We start from the raw sequence: 23,931 nt of genomic DNA, 5'->3' as shown, positions 1-23,931 counted from the left end.
TGGGATATTACAAACCCCAATAACATTTCTTGTTTTGCAATACTCTTTACTTTCACCTATATATTTATGTTCATATAATCTCTATATTTATATTAATATATATTTATGATGCATATATTATTGTTTCTTGAAGGCTGGGACAAATTAAGTGCATATGTTTGCAAGAATAAGCAATCATACCTCATATCAGGTATAACATATAGAGGTACTGGAGGACCTCGACCTCCATGGTAGGTATTGTGGTAATTTCTCAGAGGCCTCCCAATTTAGGACGTAGATACTTAGGATTTTCCTGCTGTTTACTAACTCAGCTGCCAGCTTTACCCAAATGCCCTACCAGCATTTTAAATTCTGCTTCTATTTCCACAGGCCCTTCAGGATCACATCTTTCTTAGTTAATCTTGACGAAGTAGAGGAAATATTTTTCACACATGGATAAACATGATTCCCAGCTTAAGCTTCAGAAATAAAAGTTTATTCAGTACCTGGACTACCTTTTTTAAACTTGCTGTGTGAAGACACTGCCCTAGCACAGAAAGCTCTTGGTCTTCTGCAATACTATGGCGTGCGTTTAAGGTAGAATTTGTGCTGCTTTTGGTCTTGAAATATGTAAGTATTATGTTAAATGGTAAGAATCCCAGTTTTCCGTCCCTGTGCTTCATGGCATTGTATTTTTTGTACAGCATTGCTGCCTGTGGACAAAACTAGGATCTGGGTCTAATGTTCAAATGTTTTTCAGTATTTTTATCTATCTGTAAGGTACAATGCTAATAAAGGGATTTCTTCCACCAGATTCCTACCTTGTCAGTTGAACTGATTTCAGCCAGACAAACCCTGTGCTATGCTAACCCACTAATTATAGCTGTCAAACATCATGCCCTGTGATCTGCCATGTTCATTCTCTCTAGATTAAAGGACAAGGAACCGCGAGTACATGTTTTAGTTTGAAGGGGTAGTGAGTAGAAGATAAGGACAAAGTCTAGTAGTGGCGTTACTATATCTGGATTACATGGAGGAAAAAAAGACTGTTTAAGTGTGTTGCAATGGTAGTAGTTACTAATGCAGTATAAGGAAAGTATTTCATTACTCAGTTAAAACTCAAACACAGGTTTAAGAGAAACCAGTGGAAAAAGACGAACTAGACTAAGACAAAACGGAGGTATGACACAAGCAGAGCACTTTGCGATATTAGCTAACAAAGTCTATCTATAGTTTACTTAGGAAATAAAGATAATGGCATACTTTTTTCTGTGCCACACCCAGGACACTGCACTTTTGTCTCAGTTTCTTATTTTTTCTCCTTCTGTTGTGAAAAGGAACCACCAAGAAATATGTACAAATCTATAGGCATAAACTTTTGGGAAAAGTCTAATATTAACCCAGAACTATAGTTTATTGAAAAATTGTATTAAAAGGAGAAAATAAGGGTTCATCTGTAAATGGCATATTCAAAAGGCATACAACTTTTTGCAGATTTAAAGCTAATTGTATCAGCACTTTGATCTATGACAGTGAAAAACTGTCTTTCAGTTCACCATCCGGGGACATAGTAACTAGAGAGAAAAATACTTACACTTTTTCTTTGAAAACTCTGTCGGAAAGCTGGGACTGTCAACAACATTAGAAAGTGACAGCAACTCCTTGGCTTGTACTGAGTTGTAACAAAGCCAGTCGTTTCTGTGTTACGGCTCAGCATTGCTCATAAATTTGTACTACCCAAATGACAGGAAAGCAAAAATGTTGTTTACACACAATGAAATGAAACTGGATATTGACAGAATCATTAAAGATGACAAAAGGTGAACATTTAATCAATTGACATTTTTCCCCCTAATATTTATTCCAGGATTTTACTATTGATTCAGTTCTGGGTACTTGATCCTGTTCTGTAATCGCTTATTTTCATCTAAAATTGTTACATTTTCCAAGATTTTACCTACTAGGAAATGTAATTTTGTATCACTCACATCTTAATTCTTTGTAATAGAGTCAAAATATGCAGAACTGTATTGTAATACAGAAAATACTATATTTATGTAACAATCTTCATGAAATTGCTTTAAAAACTTGTTAAAACTTAGAGAAGATTTTTGACAGCACAAATGCCTATTCCAATCATATATCGTAGGACTTTTACTTTCAGACTCAACCTTATTTACAAATTACTTTTTGCAATGTGTTCACTTTTCTTTCTCTTGAGCTCTATGTACTCTGTGAGTGTTTTTATTCTCTTGCTTGTCCATCTCTCATTTCCACATTTGTATGCACTTAGGGTATCAACAAGAAGTCTCAATGAGCAAAGCGTTTAAGTTCTTACTGAGTCTACTCCTTCCTTGCTGTTTCCCAGAGGATAAGCTTTCCAATTTTAATGTTATTTCCCAAGTCACTGTGCACATTACGGCTCTGACTTATCTGACTTAACTACATTATGCTATATTTCTTTCATGTTTAATACTCATTTGTTTGATAATACGCCATCAAAAGATAAGGCCACAAAAAAAGTTGCATATTAAATACTTAGGTATTGCAGATTAGTCAAGGTATCTTCGCCACGTTTCACAGTTAATCACAAGGCATACTCTGTATTTTGGGGCACTAAAAGACTTTAGAACCCGCCTCAAAAATATGTTCTAGATGTTTGGCAACTGTGTGCTTAATTTTAGAACTAGGAGGAGAGAGAAGAGTGAGGCCAGATCTCACTCAGCAGCCTTTGCAAAGGTTGGACTCCTGTGTACACATTTGTTTTGAACTCAGACTATTACTACATCTGCACAAAGAATGGTTTTCCCAGTTCATCCACAAAAAACCCTTAGATGAAGCATTTCTAGGTAAAAATTAGAACTAATTCCGAAATAATAATAATAATGAAAAGAAGTAAAAATGTCTAATAATATTTAAAAAAAAAAATTTTATTTTGAAAACCCCTTTTTTCTCCTGAATTAATAAAAGCTTTCTAATGTCTAGATTTTTAAACATACATTAAGACATTAAGGTTATATCAAACCTGACTACTCGAGCTTTGATGCTAAAGGCCCCACTGGGATTTCCAGAATTATCACAACTCAATTTGTTGTTCCTATATGTTTCTGTATATTCTAAAAATGATGTTTCTAGGTGCCTCAGCTACAATCCAGAAGTCTGTCTAAGTTGTTTTCATGTTACATATCAGTTCAGAAATAGGCTATGAAGCCAAATCAATCCTCAGTTATATCATCTTACAATAATGCTTACAAATGCTTTTGGTAAAGATACAAACCAGACTAAATTTTAGCATTAGCCAGCATTCTCTGCTGGCACATTCTTATCCCAGAAGATTCTCCTTGAAAGAGCAAAGTCTATACCCTGGCCTAAATTTAGAAAATAAAATTTTAATATCTTTTATTTATAATTTCCTAATTCCAATACAGTCCTGCTTACATCTTCAGGTTAAAGAAATTTTGTTAAAATACGATAAGAGTTATAAACCATTTTCATTATGAAGGTGCTTATTAAAATTTATTTACTAGGCAACTTATTTTTAGTGGTTTTTTTTAACCCTCACAAACAGATTTGAAAGGCCTACTCTATAATTTTTTTTCTCTAATTTTCAAAAAATGCAGTCCTACAGTCCTTACCCAGACTCACTGAAACTGAAAACTGAGTAAGTACTGCAGGATTGGCCCCCTATTAAAAAAGCCCAAGACACATGGTGCTGAGATTAACAAAACAAAGTAAAGCAGCTATGACTTGGCACAAAGTTTGACAAGCTGCAGAAAAGCAAATGTTTAAATAACTGAAGTGGTACTGATTTTCTATTCACAACCTTTTCTCTTCTAAACAGTATCATATTCTTTTCCAGCACATTTAGATTGCAAGTCAAGCTGTGTTTTATTTTTTATTATAATAAACCCAGTCAGTTTACTGTAACAAAGACATACTAGTGGTGATCAGTGTGAAAGCCAGTACGAAATCAGGCTAGGGGGAAAAAGAAAGTCAAATGGTAAAATAAAGGACCAGCCGTCTGGAAAGTTCCTGGATCATGTAAAAAGAAAATAAAAGGCAGTGTTCTTATGAGACTAATGCAGAATACAAAAATATTTTAAGACAAAACTCTGTATCGTTGCCTATGACATTTGTAAACAGCAGCAGCAAATCTTTTCAAATAATGTTGCATTTATTAAATATTTTCCAAGTCCTCCTAGAAAAAAGTAGTAGCTTTTTAAAAAAGATATCTCTAGTAGTATTGTTTACATCTGTTTCTCTCAAAATACATTGAGAACAAAAAAAAAAACCTGTAAAGTACTTTTGCTATATTTTTTTTCACTTGTAAAACAACTTCCTTAATTAAAAAATAAGTTTATTCAATCTATGGGATATTAAAAAGGTTTTGCATATTTTATTAGTTTTGCAATAAATGATGTTTTACAAAAAAATAATGTATACATAAATATCTTACCATATTTTTAAACTAATGGTCTTTCATTTGCAAATCTTGCCTTCATTCACTCTTGAATTTCATTCAACTGAAATACAAACATGTGATAATGTTGGATTGCATACTACAAACAGGCATAATTGTCTAAAAATCCTTTTTAAGTCCAGTTTTTCTGATCAAGAGTCTACATGTGGACATACAGATATTTTTGTATTATAACTGGTAACAGACATCTTCACTTAGAGCTAGATACTTTTATGTGGAGTTTAATAATGTCACAAGCCTCACATATGAAGTTTTTTTGACATAAGCAGACTGTGATATCACAGGAGGTAGGAAGATGATGAAAACATTAGAAACAGACTTCAGTGACTTAAACTCTCAGAAATGTGGATATTTGTGGAAACCTGTCAGAGTCAAACAGCAGCGGCAGTTTGGAACCACAGGGGCAATTCCACTGTTTCGTTGTAAATTTGCAGGAAGATCAGCAGACGTCTATATCATCTGCAGCAAGCTCCAACGTATCCTCGCGAGACAAACGTTGTCAGGCACATTACACATCTAGTCTCACCGAGGACAAAGGACTGTGCCTAAAGAGCAATTCAAGCAGAATTCTTCAGAAGTTCCAGAATCAAACTCCCTGGAGCAGTTACACTGCATGGCAAAGCTTCCTTGGCTCTGCCGGGTTGGAGCTGCCTGGGACTTCTGTCAGAGCTACTGTCACTTGGGACATGGAAGCTAAACATCTATATCTCTCAGTGTCACCAGGAGCAGAGTTTGTTACTTACCGTATTTGCATTGAGAACAAATTTAAAACCAGTCAATGTTGAGTACAACACTGACATCAATTTTCTTTCATAAAAATGGAGAATCTCTCCCCTTCAGCATAATAACCTAGAAGCTAGAATGCTCTGCCACAAATCAGGGCAGCTGACATTGTATGCCGCTGGGAATTTTATGGGGCTTGATTACAATATCCCAAGTCATGGAAAAGTAGCCTAACTACTCCTCTATGATGAGAATAAGCCACCAGTTCTGTTCAAGCTGTGCCATTGGACACAAAGAATATGAAATTCATGAGACTAGATACAGAATACTCATGCATGAGCTTGACGACATACCAAAGCTGTGACTACATGAGAAAGGGACAGCCTTGTGCTTTGACTTGTTAGATCATTTATGCATTTGACATTAAAGTATGAATTACAAGAAAACAATAAAGAAAACACCCCCCCACTGCCCCTCCCCCCTAAACCCCAAGAAAATTACCCAGCAAAAATCCAAAGAAAGAAAGAACAAATCTATAGAAAAGTCCCTTCCTTTATGCTGAGTATCCTAACATGTAGCCTGGAGATTATGGCTCTTCTGTGCTCGCTCTCCCTGAATCCAGCTTTAAAGAGAACATTTTCCCACCAGAACACAGCATAAACTAGCAGTTAAGTCATTGGTATATGGAGCTATGGGTTCAAAGGTCCTCAAGGTCATCAAGGATCAGAACCCTGGGCAAGTGCTCCAGTCCTTATGAAAAACTCAGTCCTTGCCATCTCTTATGATGCTTTGAGAAAAATCAGAGAGTGACCACAGCTAGTGCACAGCTTGGCCGCCTGGCCGCAGGAGGAAGATCCAGACTCCAAGTGCCATCTACAAGAGATCAATCAGTAATTTCTAGCTGGTCCAGGTAAGAGACAGTGCTTCCAACATGTTTCATCATCATTTATTACTGACTGTGTCTGCTCTGAATCCCATTTTTAAGTGTTAACTTTTCTTTATGCAGTGTATATCATCTGTATCTACTTTTTGAACTAAATTTCTAGAATAAAATGTCCAACTGCTGGGCACTACAGCAGTGTGTGCCTTCACGGGCAGCTCCTCTTTTTAAAGATCAAAGCTTTTTAACCAAAGAAGATTTTATGTACATTCTGGCCATTGAGATAACATCTTTGAATGTGATATGCAAAAGAGGGGGCGGGGGGAAGTCAGAAACTTTAATCAATGTAGTTAAACTTTTAGACTTGTAGTTTTTCTTTCAGGAATGGAAATATAATCAGATTAATTATCAGAGTTGTAATGGGAAGTGAAGGACTGCTCCAAAGATTTCTCACAGCACTTCAGTTTTACAGTTTAGCTCACCTGACCGCCGGCGCAGTGACTGAGAAGGGCTGCCTGCCCAGGTAGCTGTACTGGAGGCAGTTTGGGAGGAAGGCATGTGACCCATTTTTACACAAATATAGCACTTCCATATCATGTGAGAGGCATACAGGAAAGAGTTCCTATGCTGCTGCTTAAATCCACAGACTGAGGTCGTATCTATAGGAAGATACTAGATGTAAGACAATGTCCTCCATTGGATGGAGATGAAGGGAAGGAAAGGAAAACATAGAGTAAGTTTCAGGAGTAATTTCCTGTGACTGAAAGGATGAACAAAATGTACTATTAAAAATGTCCTTTGGACTTTGCAAATGAACTAAGAAGAAATGTTCACTATAGGAACAGATGACTGGTCCTTTCTTTCCAGCATAATGAGACTTCAAACCTAAGTGGGATTCCTGAGCACTGTCAGACCTAGATAGAAAAAGAGAAGAACTAACAGGAGGCACATCCCTTCTTTGACAGAGTAGTGCATCAGCAGACCAATTAATATTCAACTTCTGATTTTGGATTTCATGTACAGAATCCTAATGAACTTACCCTTCCAATACTCCTGTACAGATAAGTAGGTATCACTATTTTCAGAGTGGGAAACTTGGTCATAGAAGAGAGGTTCATCTAAGGTCACAAGGAACGGCAATGAAAGCGGTGATTTTAGAAATCCAGTCCCTCAGTTCCCAAAAAATATATAAAAAAATTATGAATTTGCACGAGAATTTAGTAATCATGGAATTAGCGTATAGAAGTATCACTATCTCCCTTACATTTCACCACAAGGAAGTGAACTATCTACAGAACATTTTGGAAATGTTTCACAGAAGGAATGTTTTTTATAGGAAGAAGTTCTGTGCCTACTTCTTAATTTTCAGAATGAGAACTATATGCTGTAGAAAAAAAGTCCTTTGAGAGCTACCACAAGAGAAGCAGCCCTCTGGAAAGATATCTAGATGTTATACTGGGAGAACACTGAGAGCTGTCAACTTTTTATTGAGATCACTTATTAATTAACAAACGCTGTCACTGGAAGGTTCTTTTAAAAAGTTGACATTTATACCTTGTTCAGCTATTATTTTGCTCAGATAGCATATAAATAATAGTTCACACATATTAACAGCTCTACCCCGGAATATTTAGTGGAATAATGGAATACTTAACAAGTCACAGGTTATACAAAATAACCATTTTCTTTTTTGAGGTTACTAGCTATTCACCTACACAAATCTTCTTTCTCTGCCGTCAAAAGCTTACTGAATGTGTACTTTTTTTCTTAAAGTATTCAGAATTTTCACTGTTTTAACATTATGAAATATGACAGGATGAGAAAATCAAAATCATTATATTGATTAAAGGAATACCAATTCATTATTACTCTACAGTGAGTTATACTACCATAAACCAAAATGTAACATAATTCAAGTTAAAGCCATCCTTCTAACATTATTTGCACTATACACTGCCAACAGTCCAAGTTTGTTACTGTTCTGCCGAGAGTGTAGCTTACAAAAGTAAAAATTACAGTACCTTTTGAACAGTTTGCTCATCAGCTTCCATTTTTGATCACGTTCTTTGAACTTGCTTATCTGAAATCAAAAGGGGAAAGAGAAAAACCCATGAAATGACATGCCTACATGAATGTATTAAAAATGTTTGCTTCAGGTCAGCCTCTAAATCCAGCGGAATGCACTGGGGATGAGAGTCCTGGCAGAACTGTGACCTTCACCACCACCCTTGACATTCACAGCCTTCTTCCTGCTGCTCAGCCGGCTGGCCAGATAGAGACGAAGAAGTAAGTTCAAGAGCCAAGTGTGACTGAGTGCCCACAGCTTTTCATTAATACTAATTCTGGACATCCTTGCTGTTAGGCACAGCCAATACAAAGTGTTTTAGCAGGTGGGTCTTTATTGCTCGTACAAAACTACCAAAAGATAAGACGCACCATGGACTCAGATGATGAATCAGGAATATTGTCTGTGTGAAATTCATCTTGCCACTATTAAAGGTGATACTAGGTCTAATCTACATGGACATAACAAAGCTGAACAGCCAAATTCTACTCTATTTCCGTAGTTTCTAGTCCTTCATTAAATATTTAACTCTGGTGATGTATGAGAGTAACCTGCAGGTAAAGACTGTACATTGTATTTATCAGGAAAACCCTGTCCTTTCAAGAACTGTAATGAAGCACAGGTATCAAAAGCAGTGATGGCTTATTTGATAGAAATTGATTCTCTTAGAAAATTCCACAGAAACACAAACTAATTATATGAAGAAATGCAAATTCAAATATTTTGCAGAAGCTCAAAAACTACTCTAGAGAGAGCATGTTTCAATACATTTCCCTTAAGATAAAATAGTAGACCATAATTTAAAAATATAACTATCTACATAGGACACTTTCTATTTCAGTAACTTTACGGCATGTATCTGTCACAAAATATGAACTCTAGCCACATTGCTAGGCAATATTAGAAGTCTCAAAAGCCACAGCAAATATTTCTTTGTCATAAATTAAAAATATGTAAATATATGCATTAAAATTTGAATAAATATGTATGAATTTCTCTACAAATACATACAAAATTAGCATTCCATACCAGAAAAAGACAACAGTCCAGAAGTAAGTCACCATCCTTCTGAAGCCGTTATCAATTAGTTCCAACTTCAGTAACATTTCTTACACGCTGCATTTAAACTAATCATCTTGATCTAACATCAGCTTAAAGTTTTTCCTAATAAATATTTTCCAGTGCATTTCAGAGCACTTTCGAGATGAGAAATCTCTTTGTGCCATTTACAACCCTCTTCTTTGAAATCCTCATTCTCTTTTTTAAGCATCTTTTTTTTCATGGTCATCATCTTCAAAGACAACCTGAAAGATTGCGATGCCTTGAATTTATAAGTAAGGAATCAGGGATTTAAATATGCTGCACTGGTGTAATATTATACAACACAGTATCATATAATTTCTGAATTCTATTACAGAGTCATAATATGAATAGAAAAAAGTCGAGACTCTAAATAGGTCCCTGCTAGAAGAAAGGCTGCAGTACATTATATACAAAGACCATAACACATGGGGACATTTTATTGACAGGAATAATGCATATCATACTGTTTGTGTGCCCTCATCATTCAGGTCAATTTATTATGGAGGCTGTGTCCAGGAAGGCAGCTGGGGCCTATCCACCCACACTTCCCCCCGTGTTTATGAAGTGCTGTCCGTAACTAGGCAGGCAGGAGAGACTGTGGACAGGCAACACCAGGGGGTTGCAAAGTGCATGGCTAAGGAGGGGGGCTTGTTGCCTTTGTGCCATTTCTCAGTGACAGTGCTGCCAGTGTCATGAGGAGCACATCACATGTCAAAGCGGTGAAGTTTTCAGGCTGGGAGCCGCATGGAGTCCATCAGGCCTTCTGATATCAACACAGTTGGTTTTCTACTTGGTGTCGGAGCCACCCAGAGGCAATTCATATTCTGAACATTAACATGGCTTTGCATGCCTGTCACACATAGACCGTGCAGGGGTTTAATGCTATTGAAGACTACGGTTTAAATCTCTATGCAAACAGTGATTACCTTGTAAGAAGGTTCCAGGATAACATGCAACAAAAGACTTTAAAGTTATAGTTTTAGTAAAGCAAACTCATTTACATTTTTATTATGCGTGTCCTTTGTTTAAATCTTGCCACGTCCATTATGGAAAAGACTTCTTATGCAACTGAAGCTTATTGGGACAGCTACTCTTTTTTTCTTGTTGGTTTCAAAGCTATTGAAAACATTTGAATATATTGTCTTATGGCTGTCTAGATTTTAGTGCCACATATTTCTTTTAAAATTATAGAAAAGCTTTCAAAGCTGGCACAGATCTTTATAGTAATACCAGAATATTAACTAACTCCTGAAACCATTTAAAATATTAACACAAAGGAGAAGACTCAGACTGCAGTTGCTTTGCTGACTGAAGAAAATTTAGGATATTATTTCCTTTGCTTGGTAAAAATATGGACTCTTTTAAAAAATTACTTCAAAATAAAAATGTTAAAGGACTTCCAAAATAAAACTCCAAGGTTTTCAGATGGCATATAAACTTAAACTGTAATATATTTATGGGTAAAATTTAGTCTATAACTATTTGTTTATTCTCAGAAAAACTTTTTTTGATCTTCAATTTACCAGAAAAAATTGTCGATGTACATAAAGTTTTGGCCACAAAGTTTTCACTGATTTTATAAGAAATCATGTAAATAAAATGCGAAGTGCTACTGAAGAAACAGTAGCAGTTTATATAAAGCCCAAGTCTGATTAACAAAAGTTACTTTTAATAATGTAATTTTAAAATACATTCTAATGAAATACTTCAACAGTATTTAATTTTAAACAGTCTTTACACAGTAACAGATTTTAAATTAATCTTCTGAGATAATTATTAGCTTTCATGTTTTTACTGAAAACTTCTACCAAATCCTGCAGAGGGATGAGCACACCCTAGGGAGAACAGTAGCATTAGGAAAACAGCACATGAAATATTTTAGTAGTTAGCTAAAACCCTGCTCTGGCAGTGCTCAACCACCGCAAAACAAACTTAGAATTTCACAAGACCTTTTAAGTAACTGCTACAGCTCTTAATAGGCTTAAGTGTTTGTTCTTTTGCTCTGGCTGTATTTGAGCATCAAGAGCTGATGCTCAAAGAAGCACCTTTACATAAAATAAGCAAAAAGATTTTAATTAATCTTGTGACTAAGTTTTAAATGGTACCTGAAATATAAGCGTAATCATAATCTTTTACTGCTTTAAGGCTACAAAAACCACACAAGACATTTTCTGCACGAACTTGCACTTTGCACATCACGCAGACAACCTTTAGCTCTAGCTCCACCATCTGCTAAAACCAAGAACTGCAAGTAATTAACTATTCAGTCTCCTGCTGCAATGAGGACACTCATTAGCAAAATGAACAAAGGGACAATTTTCTGTAGCTACAGTCATCTGTTACACTTTGAGTGGCAGGTTTTGTAGCAATGTTCTCGCTACCATCTGCCCACAGCGGTAGCGTTTGGCTTGCTTAAACTAGGGAACTTCTAAGTTGTAAAAAAAAAAAAAAAAGACTGGAGGTTGGAGGCGATTATGTCATGCCTTATATAGGAGGCTTCGATATTTCTCACCTTTTCTGTTTTATGTGTCATTCTAAAAGTTTTATTGCTTTAAGTAAAAAATATGCATATTAATAAATTCTTTATGCCTTAATAAAATCTAGGATATATTTGCTAAGGTTATGTATTGTAGACGCTTACGATTGCTTTCCTAATAATACTAGACAGATAGGCGTACATAATTTTGGACTATAACAAACTTCAACTAGATTCATTCACCTATACTCAGAGTATTCTAGCCAAATAGGTAAGGTGAGAAAATATAGCTATTATGCAGTTGAGAAATATGCATGTCTGTTTGGTACCGTGCAGTATTTAATATGCACTTAAAATTATCAATTGGCCTTTTGAATAACAGCTATAATTTTTGCATTCTTATTGCAAAGAAATATGACGCAAATTACTGATGCTTTCTTATGACACAGAAGAAGTAAATATTTGAGCATATTCTAGTTAAAATTATAAACTGAAGTTGTTACTGTTGTTGATTTATTGGGCATTTGCCTTAAAAGCCAATCCATTCCCAAAAAACTGACATCCAAACTATTACATGCCTTTCAATTTCTAATCTCTACTCCAGTTATCTAAAGTCTGCATTATGTACACCACAAGAGGGAGCAATTGTACAAGCTGTCATGAAAAATATTAATTATACAAATATACCTGTTTTGAGTTGCAAGGGAAATTATTATTTCGATATTTATTTATATTTATTATTATTACCCATGTTACAGTGGTATGTTTATAATTTCAACAAGGCCAAGTGTTGGGTCCTGCACTTGGTCACAACAACCCCATGCAAGGCTACAGGCTTGGGGAGGTGTGGCTGGAGAGCTGCCCAGTGGAGAAGGACCTGGGGGTCTTGGTTGACAGCCGGCTGAGCATGAGCCAGCAGTGTGCCCAGGTGGCCAAGAAGGCCAATGGCATCCTGGCTTGTATCAGGAATAGTGTGGCCAGCAGGAGTACGGCAGTGATCGTCCCACTGTACTTGGCACTGGTGAGGCCACACCTTGAATATTGTGTTCGGTTTTGGGCCCCTCACTACAAGAAGGACATTGAGGTGCTGGATCGTGTCCAGAGAAGGGCAACGAAGCTGGTGAAGGGTCTAGAGAACAAGTCTTATGAAGTGTGGCTGAGGGAACTGGGGTTGTTTAGCCTGGAGAAGGGGAGACTGAGGGGAGACCTTATCCCTCTTTACAACTACCTGGAAGGAGGTTGTAGTGAGGTAGCTGTTGGTCTCTTCTCCCAAGTCACTAGTGACAGGACAAGAGGAAATGGCCTCAAGCTGTATCAGGGGAGGTTTAGGTTGGATAGTAGGAAAAACTTCTTCACCGAAAGGGTTGTCAAACATTGGAACAAGCTGCCCAGGGAAGTGGTTGAGTCTCCATCCCTGGAGGTATTTAAAAGAAGGGTAGATATGGTGCTTGAGGATATGGTTTAGTGGTGGACTTGGCAGTGATAGGATAGCGGTTGGACTCGATGATCTTAAGGGTCTTTTCCAACCTTAATGATTCTATGATTCTAATACCTATATTCATAAGGGCTTCCAGTCTTGAAGATTTCAGGAGATCAAGATGCCCTCATTCCTTTGACAATATGCTCTAACTGGCAATCATTCTCATAGTGGTTTAACCTCATAGCCATTGTATTTGATTTTGTTATCTACGGAGATCTTTTAAATGTAACAAAATGTAGACACCAGATGAGAAGAGACCAAAAGCTGCTACTGGCTCATATCACTTCATTTACCTTTTCAAGGCATGTCAAAGCTGAAAAAAAAGACTAAAGACAGCATAGCTTTGGAGAGAAAAATCAGCATTTCATTGCAAAGTCTTTGACAGAGGAAAACAGCAAAAGTTTCTTGGTTTTGTTTTGTATAAATGCAGCACTCTCGGAGAAGAAGCCGGTGATGACAAATTTTTGCTGTATGGATCAGCTAGAGACTGCACAGGTACTGAAGCAGTCCTTGAAGTGCAGCGTAAGGATGAAGGGTTAACCAGCCAATTTGACACTAATTGTTTATTCCAACCAGCCTTTGCTACCGCCCCTTTTTCATCCATTCAGGAACATGTCTGGGACAAAGATCAATTAGAGAATTTTTGTGAACTGTTGTTAGAACACTTCTTGTGACCCGGAGAGAGGCTGAAGGCTTTGTGTACAGTACCTCTTCAGAGAATGCTTTATAGATCCCAAACCCTAGGCAAATATCCCTAAGTCCTCTCCTTGCCAAGGTATTCAGATTCTGTAATCAAGTAATGGCAAATTAATTTCTAAACAGATTTAAGCTGAGCTTTTCAACTTAGAGCATTTTCTGGAGTTCTTAAAAATGTTTGGACTTTTTCTTGTTCACTTCCCTAACTGTGCAGATTAGGACTAGTATTCATAAGATTCCAGAACTCAAGTATCAACCCTTTTAAAAACTGTTGTAAACTATGATTCTGTGTTCAGTTGCCAGTGTACTCCACTCCCCCCCCCCCCACCCCTTTTTATTTTTCTTTAAGATGCTGAATTCCTGAAGATAGCTCCCCATTTTATAGGTATGGGCTGCATTCTGTGCTTCTAGAGGTATAACTAGTAATTTCTTTCAATGGACCCAGTGCACCACAGGTTGCTACAACTGCCATGTGCTGGCATTACTTATCTATCACTCTGTGTTGCCTGCTAGTTTAATCAGCTGTGTTTTAATTTAAGTCCAGGTCACTGATGAGTACTGTGAAACCTTTATTAATTATTACAGAACATAAAAATCTGTAATAATAAAAACTAACCGAACAAATGAACAAGACCTATACAATGTTGATTCCTCATTTACAGGTATTTTTTTAGAATTTTTCGTTGTTGAACTGGAGCTTTGCCCAAAGAAAATGCTTTTATCTGGTTCAAAAATTATGCAAAGTGCAGGGCCTGGACAGCATCCCATCTTTTTGGAGTTAAAAGGACAAATGGCAACAGCAGAAATTTACCCTACAAGCTCCACAGTCTACCTTGACTGAAGTTCTTGAACTGAAGAGGAAAATTCACTGCAGTGCGTCCTGGTTTTGTGCTGTAGGGAAAGGGCTTCATCCATGTTTGCCTACCCCTGCCTGAGGTCTGAAACTACAGACTTTTAGGAGCTTCCCACCCCTTAGTGGAAGATCACAAAGCTAAATTTTAAGGCATGAAATATCTTACCATAGCATACTGAATATTATATTTTAAACAGTGTTACTAGATCAAACACCTTACAAGAGTCTTGTCTTCACAGGTATCACTCAACCAGAATTGTATTTTACAGAAATAATGAAATCAGCTTTTGTGTAAAGCCTTTAGTGCTGATTAGGAAAACCCATATTAAATTTTCCATTATGTTAACATATCTAACATAAACAGGGCAGCAGTCTCTGGGGACCCCTGGATCTAAGCTATCTGGGTTTCCTCATCTAGAAATATGAACTCTCTGTAAACAGTTAAAACCCTTTCTGGAGGTTAATGAATCAGAAAGTAATGGTTAACTTGGGATGAGAGCACCTTGTTCTGCCTCCTCCTATAAAATTGCTCCCTGGGATTTTCACATTATTGATGCTACAATTTTTACCTAACAGTAAACTCATACAATTGCAGCCACTTCCTTTGCTCCCGAAACATTACCATTATTTTGTCCTTAATGGTGCCATTTATAGTTCTTTCCTTGATACATTCTCCATTTTATACCCTTCAAAGACTTCTAATTATATTAATTGCCATATTTTTTCCCTTTTCCCACATTTGTTATAAGTTGCTTTAATTTCTATCATTTGCTAATGTCATCTTGCCATGGGACTAAAATAGCACTTTAGTAAATGCTGTCCTCTTCCTTGAGGATTTTTGATCACACAATACTTTTGTTTTTACACATAATGCTAAATACTTGCTTAGAGATTTCAGCTTATTCATATTGTTGTCTTCAGATTTTAAGCCTCAGTCAGCTTCCCTCACCAATGTAAATTAAGCTTTTGAAATATTGCATGTATGTGCATACAAAACCACTTGAATACACAAATGTGTTCATGTACTTATGGCATAAGTTATTAACTTACCATACACCTGGAATGCTGTGTGCAGTTCTGGGCCCCACAACTTAAGAAGGATGTTAAGGTCCTTGAATGTATCTAGAGGAGGGCAAGAAAGCTGGTGAAAGGCCTGGAAGGAATGGCCTATGAGGAGCAGCTAAGGTCTTTGGGCTTGTCTAGTTTGGAGAAAAGGAGGCTGAAGGGCGACCTCATTGGTGTCCACAGCTTCCTGAGGAGGGGAAGTGGAGAGGGAGGAGGTGATCTCTTCTCCCTGGTATGCAGTGATAGGACACGCGGGAATGGTTCAAAGCTGCACCAGCCGAGGTTTAGACTGGACATTAGGAAGCATTTCTTTACCAAGAGGGTGGTCAAACACTGGAACAGGCTTCCTAGAGGGGTGGTCGATGCCTAACCCTGTCAGTGTTTAAGAGGCATTTGGACAATGTCCTTAATTACATGCTTTAACTTTTGGTCAGCCCTGAAGTGGCCAGGCAGTTGGACCAGGTGATGGCTGTTGGTCCCTTCCAATTGAAAATCCGATCTATTCTATTCTATTCTATTCTATTCTATTCTATTCTATTCTATTCTATTCTATTCTATTCTATTCTATTCCTTAGAAAACTATAATCAATTCATAATCAATAAATTAGGAGGTCAAAAGCAGCTTTTGGTGATGTTATTTTAAAACTTTTTGACAGAAAATTCTGATTTTCTGAGTATGTTTCAGGAATAAAAAATTTCTGCCATACCATCTGCATCTTCACATGATATGAATGAGTGCTTCAAGAGTTACTCATCTTGTTCTTCAGTTTGCTGCTTGTAATAGAACCTCACCAGAGAGTTATGCTAGCACAAGTTCAGGATTGCAAGAGTCTTAATGTACAGTTATCAACAATTTAAAAAACCAAATTGTTCTTTATTGTTGAATACCACTCCTCTCATTTTTTTATTTTTTAAACTACTTAATCTTTTCTTTTAAGCTGTTTTAGTCAAATATTTCAGCTTTTCAGATACGGTTCTACCACATTTCAATAATGCCCCTTACAACACATTTCTTGATGAGAGTATGACTATGCCCATTTCCCCTTCCCATTGCTTAAATCTTATAATTAGTATATAGTCAGTTATCATTTTGCTTCTCTCTACATCTTCTGTCATTTCAAACTAACATAATTTCTTTGTAACATAGAAAGTTGGAATACTATTTACCTTCTCAGTTTTTGTTATTAGTGAGAATCTATGATTTTTTTAAAGGCAGAACTCAATGTTTTAGATACAACATGTGCATATATGTCAGTATTCTGTTTGTGGCTCTAGGATGGCCACCACCTGACAGCTTGGGTGTCTTTACAGTGGGTTTCACAGCCATTACATTGGGTATACATGTGCCATTTAGTTAAGATGCAGAGTCCAAAATCTGCAACAAAATCGCTGATGATGCACTGACGAATTCTGCATTAGAGGCACTAAAATCTACAACTACCTGAACTTGTTTCACTAAAAGCTTCAAGACAGTTTAAGTACTGCTGCCAAACTATTTTGAACCCTAATAGCAACAAAAGGTGTAACATCTAATTCCCAGTGGAAGTTACAAAAGTTTCTTTACGAGCTGCTTTCTGATCTAGCTAGGTCTTCTAAAAAATACTCCCACCAAACCAGAACTTCTAAAAGATAGTGAGGAGGTGATCCTGTACTCCTGTAACTCCGCAGCCTACCATGCTAATGACAACCCCTGTTCACATCCAGCCTCCTCACCTTTTGGAGAAGAAATCTGAGCCATAAAGAATGCAATGACAACTTCTCAGTATATTCACATGGGACCCTGGGTTGCAGCCCTTGTTACAGAGAACATTTAAATATACATATTTTCATAAAGTAAAACAGCCTCACCAGGGCTTACCCAAATGGAGCAGAAGAGAAATAAGCCCTACCACTGTTGACTGTTTGTCGTGGCTCAGCCTCAGCTGGCAACTGAACACCACGCAGCCGCTCGCTCACTCCCTGCCCCCCCATGGGATGCGGAAGAGAATCAGACGAGCAAAAGAACTTGTGGGTTGAGATAAGCACAGTTTAATGATTACAATAAAATGATAATAATAGTAACAATGATTATGATAATAATGATGATAATGTTAATATAATAAAATGGAAAAGGAAGGGAAAGGGAAAAAACAAGAAAAAAAACCATGGAAACACAAGCGATACAACTGCTCACCACCTGCCGACTGACGTCGCCCGTCCCCGAGCCGTGATTGCTTCCTCCTCCCCCGGCCAGCCCCTCCCAGGTAACATACTGGGCATGACGTTACATGATATGGAATATCCCTTTGGTCAGTTTGAATCCGCTCTCTTAGCTGTGCCCCCTCCCCTCCTGGCTGCTTGTGCAGCCGGCAGAGCATGGGAAGTTAGAAATATCCTTGACTAGTATAAGTGCTACCCAGCAACAGCCCAAACATCTGTGTGTTATCTCAACAGGTTTTTTTTTCCATGCTAATTTCAAAGCACAGCACTATACCAGCTAGAGTGAAGAAAATTAACTCTATCCCAGCTAAAACCATGACACTGTTGTAGTTAACAGTCTGGTACAGGAAGGAATTACCATCACTTTGTTTTGTACCCAGGAATGACTGACCTGGCTTACCGATCCAGTTCTAGAACAGGTTGCATGGCTATGAATTCCACCTGGGGAGAGATACCTCATTTCCTCAGAGGGTACATCGTAGACCCCATATTTCTCCTTTACAGGCCATAGTGTCTACCATAGGTGGCTGCCAGCACAGTTAGATGGTATTTTCAGATCTCATTAGTACTATACATCTCAGTGATGCATGGAGAGCTGAGATGAAAAAGCAATCCAGTGTTAGGCTTAGCTAGAACCTTTAGGGCCTGAAGACTGCTTTTTATCAGCCTGAAGCACACATGAAGTTTTGAAAAAGTGTTAGAGATTTCTTGCATTTCAGTGAACTGCAGATAAGTATAGTTAATTTGGGTAGGAGAAGGATATGTTTATGTTACAGAAGGGATACGAAGATGCTGTATGGACATACGAGACCGACTTATGTTTCCCTTTTGAAGACTACAGGCTGAATACGCAGGACAGTTCTTAGCCATTATAACTAGTTTTTTATGTCTGCATCGGGGTAGGGAAAAAGATTAATAAATGAAAAGGGCTTCTCATGTCTATTAATGGTTATACTCATGTAGCTGTCATACTCCATGAACTTCTATTGCAGGAGTTGAGAAAAATAAAACATGAGGGATTTTGTATTTTCTTTTTATAATTTAAAAGAAGGTATACCTTCATTGCACAGTTGAAATGCTGGTATAAATTATAAACAACACGATTCTGAAATAAAATAAAATATTTATTTTAGAAGTTATTTAGAGACAGCAGGAACAAAGAGAAACAAGAAGATGTAAATATTTCTGTAAGTCGCAGTAGAACAGAGGTGGACTTTTCTGTAACTGAGATGTTACTGCATGGGTAAGAATAGCACTGAGTAATGTTTTATAAAAGTTTTATAAAACTTTTTGAGTTTACTTTTGGGGATTTTTTTTTGTTAAGTTTTTACAAAAATAGTTTACAAAGTATTTTATTCTATTTTATTAAAAAATAGATCAAAAAACATAGTACAACTACCAACTCTTGGTCAAACTATCACTGATAGAAATTTGCATGACATTAATAGAGTACTATAAATAATTTTGGTCAAAATATTTACAATAGCACAGGGTAATCCCTAATAGTGTTCCAGTACCTTCCCAATCTGATGTTTCCTATGAAAATAATGGCACTAGAAATATACTTGGTTGAATAAGTGTAAAGATTTCCACATTTGGATAATGAGTTTATGATCTTTTACTAAAACATACCATTTTAGCCCTTCCTTTTTCTTGGTATTCCTGCAATTTTTTCTCCAGATCTTCAATTATAGATTATTTCTCATGTAGCTTGTTACATAGAAGCTTCAAAAGTTTTCCTGGTGAACATTTTGTGTGTTCTCCATTTATGTTGTAGTACTTCCATTACAAGAAAAGATTCTTCATTGAGACTGATGGATAAACCACATAACCCTTTTTGAAAGCTATAGAATATTTTTTTGTAATTTGAACACATCATAATGCGTATTTTACATTCAAGAGTTCTGTTCTAGTATCGAAAACTAATTTTTACTGTATCTGACATTTCAATACTTAAAGTGTGTTATATCTAACACAGAATCTAATATACTAGAGAATTCAAATGCACAGCAAAGAAAAAGGAAATTTGGAAAAAAATTACATATCCTTTATATTTTAAAACTTTCAAAGGATGTATTTAAGACATGTATGAACTAAAATAAGGAGAAGATGCACCATAAGTACAGAATAACAGAATAAACTATTAAAATGCTAACTTTGAATTTTGGCATTTATTTTTGCATCTTCTTGATTGTACAAGCAAAGTGTTTAAATTGCATTACAGGATTAAAAAAGAGCACCTACAATGGATGATTTATTTCTTATGTAGTCAAAAAATAAAAATAAGACTTTCAAAGAGAAACAACACGTGCAGCCTTCTATTATTTCTGTTGAGAAGGAGCTGGGAGTGCTGGTGGACAGCAAGCTGACCCTGATCCAGCACTGTGCCCTTGTGGCCAAGGTGGCCAACGGTGTCCTGGGATGCATTAAAAGGAGTGTGGCCAGCAGGTTGAGGGAGGTTATTCTCCCCCTCTGCCCTAGTGAGACCACATTTGGAGTGCTGTGTCCAGTTTTGCACCCCCCGGTTTAAGAAGGATGTGGAACTCCTTGAGCAAGTCCAGCAGAGAGCTACCAAGATGGTCAGGGGGCTGGAGCATCTCCCATATGAGGAAAGGCTGAGAATCTTGGGTTTGTTCAGCCTGGAGAAGAGAAGACTGAGGGGGGATTTCATCAATACCTATAAATATCTAAAGGGTGGCTGTCAGGACGATGGGACTGGACTTTTTTCATTAGCGCCCAATGACAGGACAAGGGGCAATGGGCACAAGTTGGAACATAGGAAGTTCCACCTCAATATGAGAAAAAACTTCTTCCCTGTGAGGGTGCCAGAGCAGTGGCACAGGCTGCCCAGGGAGGTTGTGGAGTCTCCTTCCCTGGAGACATTCAAAACCTGCCTGGACGCATTCCTGTGCCCCCTGCTCTGGGTGTGCCTGCTCAAGCAGGGGGGTTGGACAAGATGATCTCCAGAGGTCCCTTCCAACCCCTACCATTCTGTGATTCTGTGATTATACTGCAATGTCTCTCCAAGGTGGTGCACTGCCAACAGCTGGCCATGATGAAACTCTATGCCCAAAAGTGTTTGAGATCTTCCTTCAGGAGTACTTAGTTACCTAAAGTTATTTTCCAAGGTTAGGTGATTAAATATTGGTTAACTTCTTTAAAATACTAATATTAGCAGAAATTACTCTCTCTTGCATTTAACATTTGTAGCACTTGCTGGGGAAGTGAAAGAAGTAGGGTTCAATTATTTCCTCAGCCACAGTGGAGTCAAATGCAGTTCTCCTTTCTCAGAGCACCCTACCTACAAAGCTATCCACACGCCTGGGATGGGGCAAATCTCTACCTGGTTGCTGAAGCTGGACCAGCAGAATCCAAGAGTAATGAAAGATCTTCCAAAGAGAAAGCAAAGCAAAGGGAAGCTGACCCTGCAATCCCCTTGTGAGAACGCTGCTGCTATACACTCCATGGAATTCATATGCATTTTTTTTACCATGGAGCTGGATTTGGGAAAGAAAACTTTTCACATACAAAATGAAGTCTGCATTATTCTAGACGCTCTGTGCATCAGTTACTCAATCATATGTAGGCACCCACATTTTAGCTAGTCACACTTTGCTTTTTTAACAGTTTGTGGAGATTTAGTTCAGTCAGATGAGTCCAGAGGACAATTCAATTCACCCTCAAGTAGGTATCTAAAATTGTCCTAAAAAATACCAATTTCTCTGCCCTGGCTATCAAGAAAACAAGGTCAGCACAGTTGCACCATAAACATGTCTACATTACTGATGAAGTGGCACAGGAGACAAATGTCACTCTCTTAATTTTTCTCAGAAGTGACTATTTCCCAGAAGGAGTTTTTCACCATCTAATTTTAAAAGGGGACATAGTTTTTCTTCAAATAGTCTATATAGTCTACAGTGTTCTTTTAAACCAACCCTGCTTAAAGTGTTAAAGTCATCGCTAGGAAGATTCCACAATTCTCATGAAAAAACCCTATTTAACGCTTCGTTTCGGAGCAGAATTTATTTCTTTAAGTGATAGTGCTACATATCATTGTTCAGGAATGAAGAACAAAAGTAAAAAAAATAACATCTTTACTCTCTGTGAAGTCTTCATAAATCTCATAGTCCCTTTCTTTACAGAAGCTAAAGATTAGCTTTTGCCTTCTAATCACCCACTTCAAGCTATGCAACACTTTTGAAACGCATATCATCTTCTGTCACTTGCTCAGTGTTTTCAGCATTCTGATTTCCTCTCACATCTTTTTAAAACTCCTCAGTCTCACAGTTCCCAACATCTTTTCTGTGAACTTTTCTCCTTGCTTCACATTTCCCTGTCCTATTCTCTGAAACATCCACATGATTAATGCTGGTTTGAACTCATTCACAAGTGCACCTGTTCTCCTGTCCCTTCACATGTCTAGATCATTCATTCTGTAAAAACACATTATTTTCTACTTCCAGGATTCTTTATGGTTTTCTATATACTGTATTGTACAGTAGATGCTGCTAACACACTGTACATGGTTCCCACTATATACCTCCACTTGACTGTGCTATGTATAAACAACAGTAGAATAATTATTGCTGAACATTTTTACCCACTACCTTTCACAACTATCCATGTAAGTAAAGTGGTTTATTTATTTTCTTTTTTTTTTTTTTTAATATGACTTTTTTTTTGGTCAGGAAATACAAACTTGCATGCTCCTTTTGCACGTGGGGGAAGAAAGATGAAATTCAAGTTGCATACTTTCTGATTTGGATTTTTTTACTGTTCCAATTACATACTGAAATCTGTTAACCGGAAAGTTTGTGGCACAGTCCCTAGAGGGCAGTAGAAAGCCACCTGGAGTGCCCACGATGGGTCACCGTCCTCTACTTGGTCGCCTAAGAGTTCAATTCCCAAATTTATCAAGACATTTTAATTTTTTATTGAACCAAACAGCACCTTGTGTAATTACCATGTTTCTGCCTCCTAACAGACCCAGTCACAGACTGTCAATTAAAGCAAGTTCCCCTCATCTGCTGTGAATTAAAGCATGCTCATCGCTTCATTTGATTTGACTACCCTCAGTAACATGGACAAGTAAGAACTGACTGAATATTTGGGTCTAATCCTACAGTACTCGAGTATTTTGTGGTCAATTGTTTTTCACTAGTCAAGAAATTAAAAGCTCTGCAATTTTTGCTTTCTTTCCACTGGTATCTACTAACATACCTCATTCACGTTGTAGTAAGTATGATGTCACTCATCTAAAATGATACGCAAGCATCCTAAACTGCATACTTGTGAAAACAATTATACTTTTTGTGTTAGTTATTTTGTGTTTATTTAATACAGTTTAAATGCTTAGTCTTCACAAAAAATTCAAATACACGCTTTTCTCGGTTTTGAAGTGCAAAGCTATTCTCTGTAATCAGTTTATGATGTATTAATACTCAGACCAGCAGTCCACTACCACATTAATGATTAATACCACCTCAATATTTGGTCTGAGAATAGCCTGTGCATCACATAACTGTTGTTGACAGCTTTGCCGAATTTGGACCTCTTTCAGCAATTCAATTTGTAAAAAATTACTGAGAAGTTTGATGTGCCATGAAAAGACAGGAGCAATTACAAAACCAGAACAAACCACACAACTCTTACATATTCTTCTTTTATATTTAAGAAAATTAAATGCTATCCAAGCTCTTGAACTTAAAACCAAAGTAAGCTTATGTTCCTTTACATCGCTTTTTTTTTCTGCATTGATTTTAAAAATATTTGTTTTATTGATGTTTATATCAGAAGATTGAAACTGAGGGTTTATGCGTATTTATCCCTTGTAGTGAGTGCTCACTAGTTGCAACACGATTGTCTAGGAGTGTTAATGCTGGCATGGGCTGCGATTTACTACCTAAAGATTATTGACTATATATGTCAAAAAAATAAATGGGAAAAGAACAG

At 37.2% G+C, this 23,931-nt stretch overlaps 1 protein-coding gene across 1 annotated transcript in view; it reads right to left on the bottom strand.

Annotated features, from left to right (window-relative positions):
* C2H10orf67 (chromosome 2 C10orf67 homolog) overlaps positions 1–23,931 on the bottom strand; it is a 56,737-nt gene that overhangs the window by 16,016 nt on the left and 16,790 nt on the right. Inside the window, 5 exon segments of the mRNA XM_075086268.1 lie at positions 8,084–8,142; positions 9,280–9,406; positions 9,408–9,431; positions 19,612–19,758; positions 23,459–23,540. Of these exon segments, the coding sequence (XP_074942369.1) occupies positions 8,084–8,142; positions 9,280–9,406; positions 9,408–9,431; positions 19,612–19,758; positions 23,459–23,540 (439 nt within the window).

Source organism: Phalacrocorax aristotelis, chromosome 2 (assembly GCF_949628215.1).
Source record: "Phalacrocorax aristotelis chromosome 2, bGulAri2.1, whole genome shotgun sequence".
In the NCBI taxonomy this organism is placed as follows: domain Eukaryota; kingdom Metazoa; phylum Chordata; class Aves; order Suliformes; family Phalacrocoracidae; genus Phalacrocorax; species Phalacrocorax aristotelis.
The sequence above is the reverse complement of the archived record's forward strand: the minus strand, read 5'-3'. Positions and strand labels throughout refer to the sequence as shown.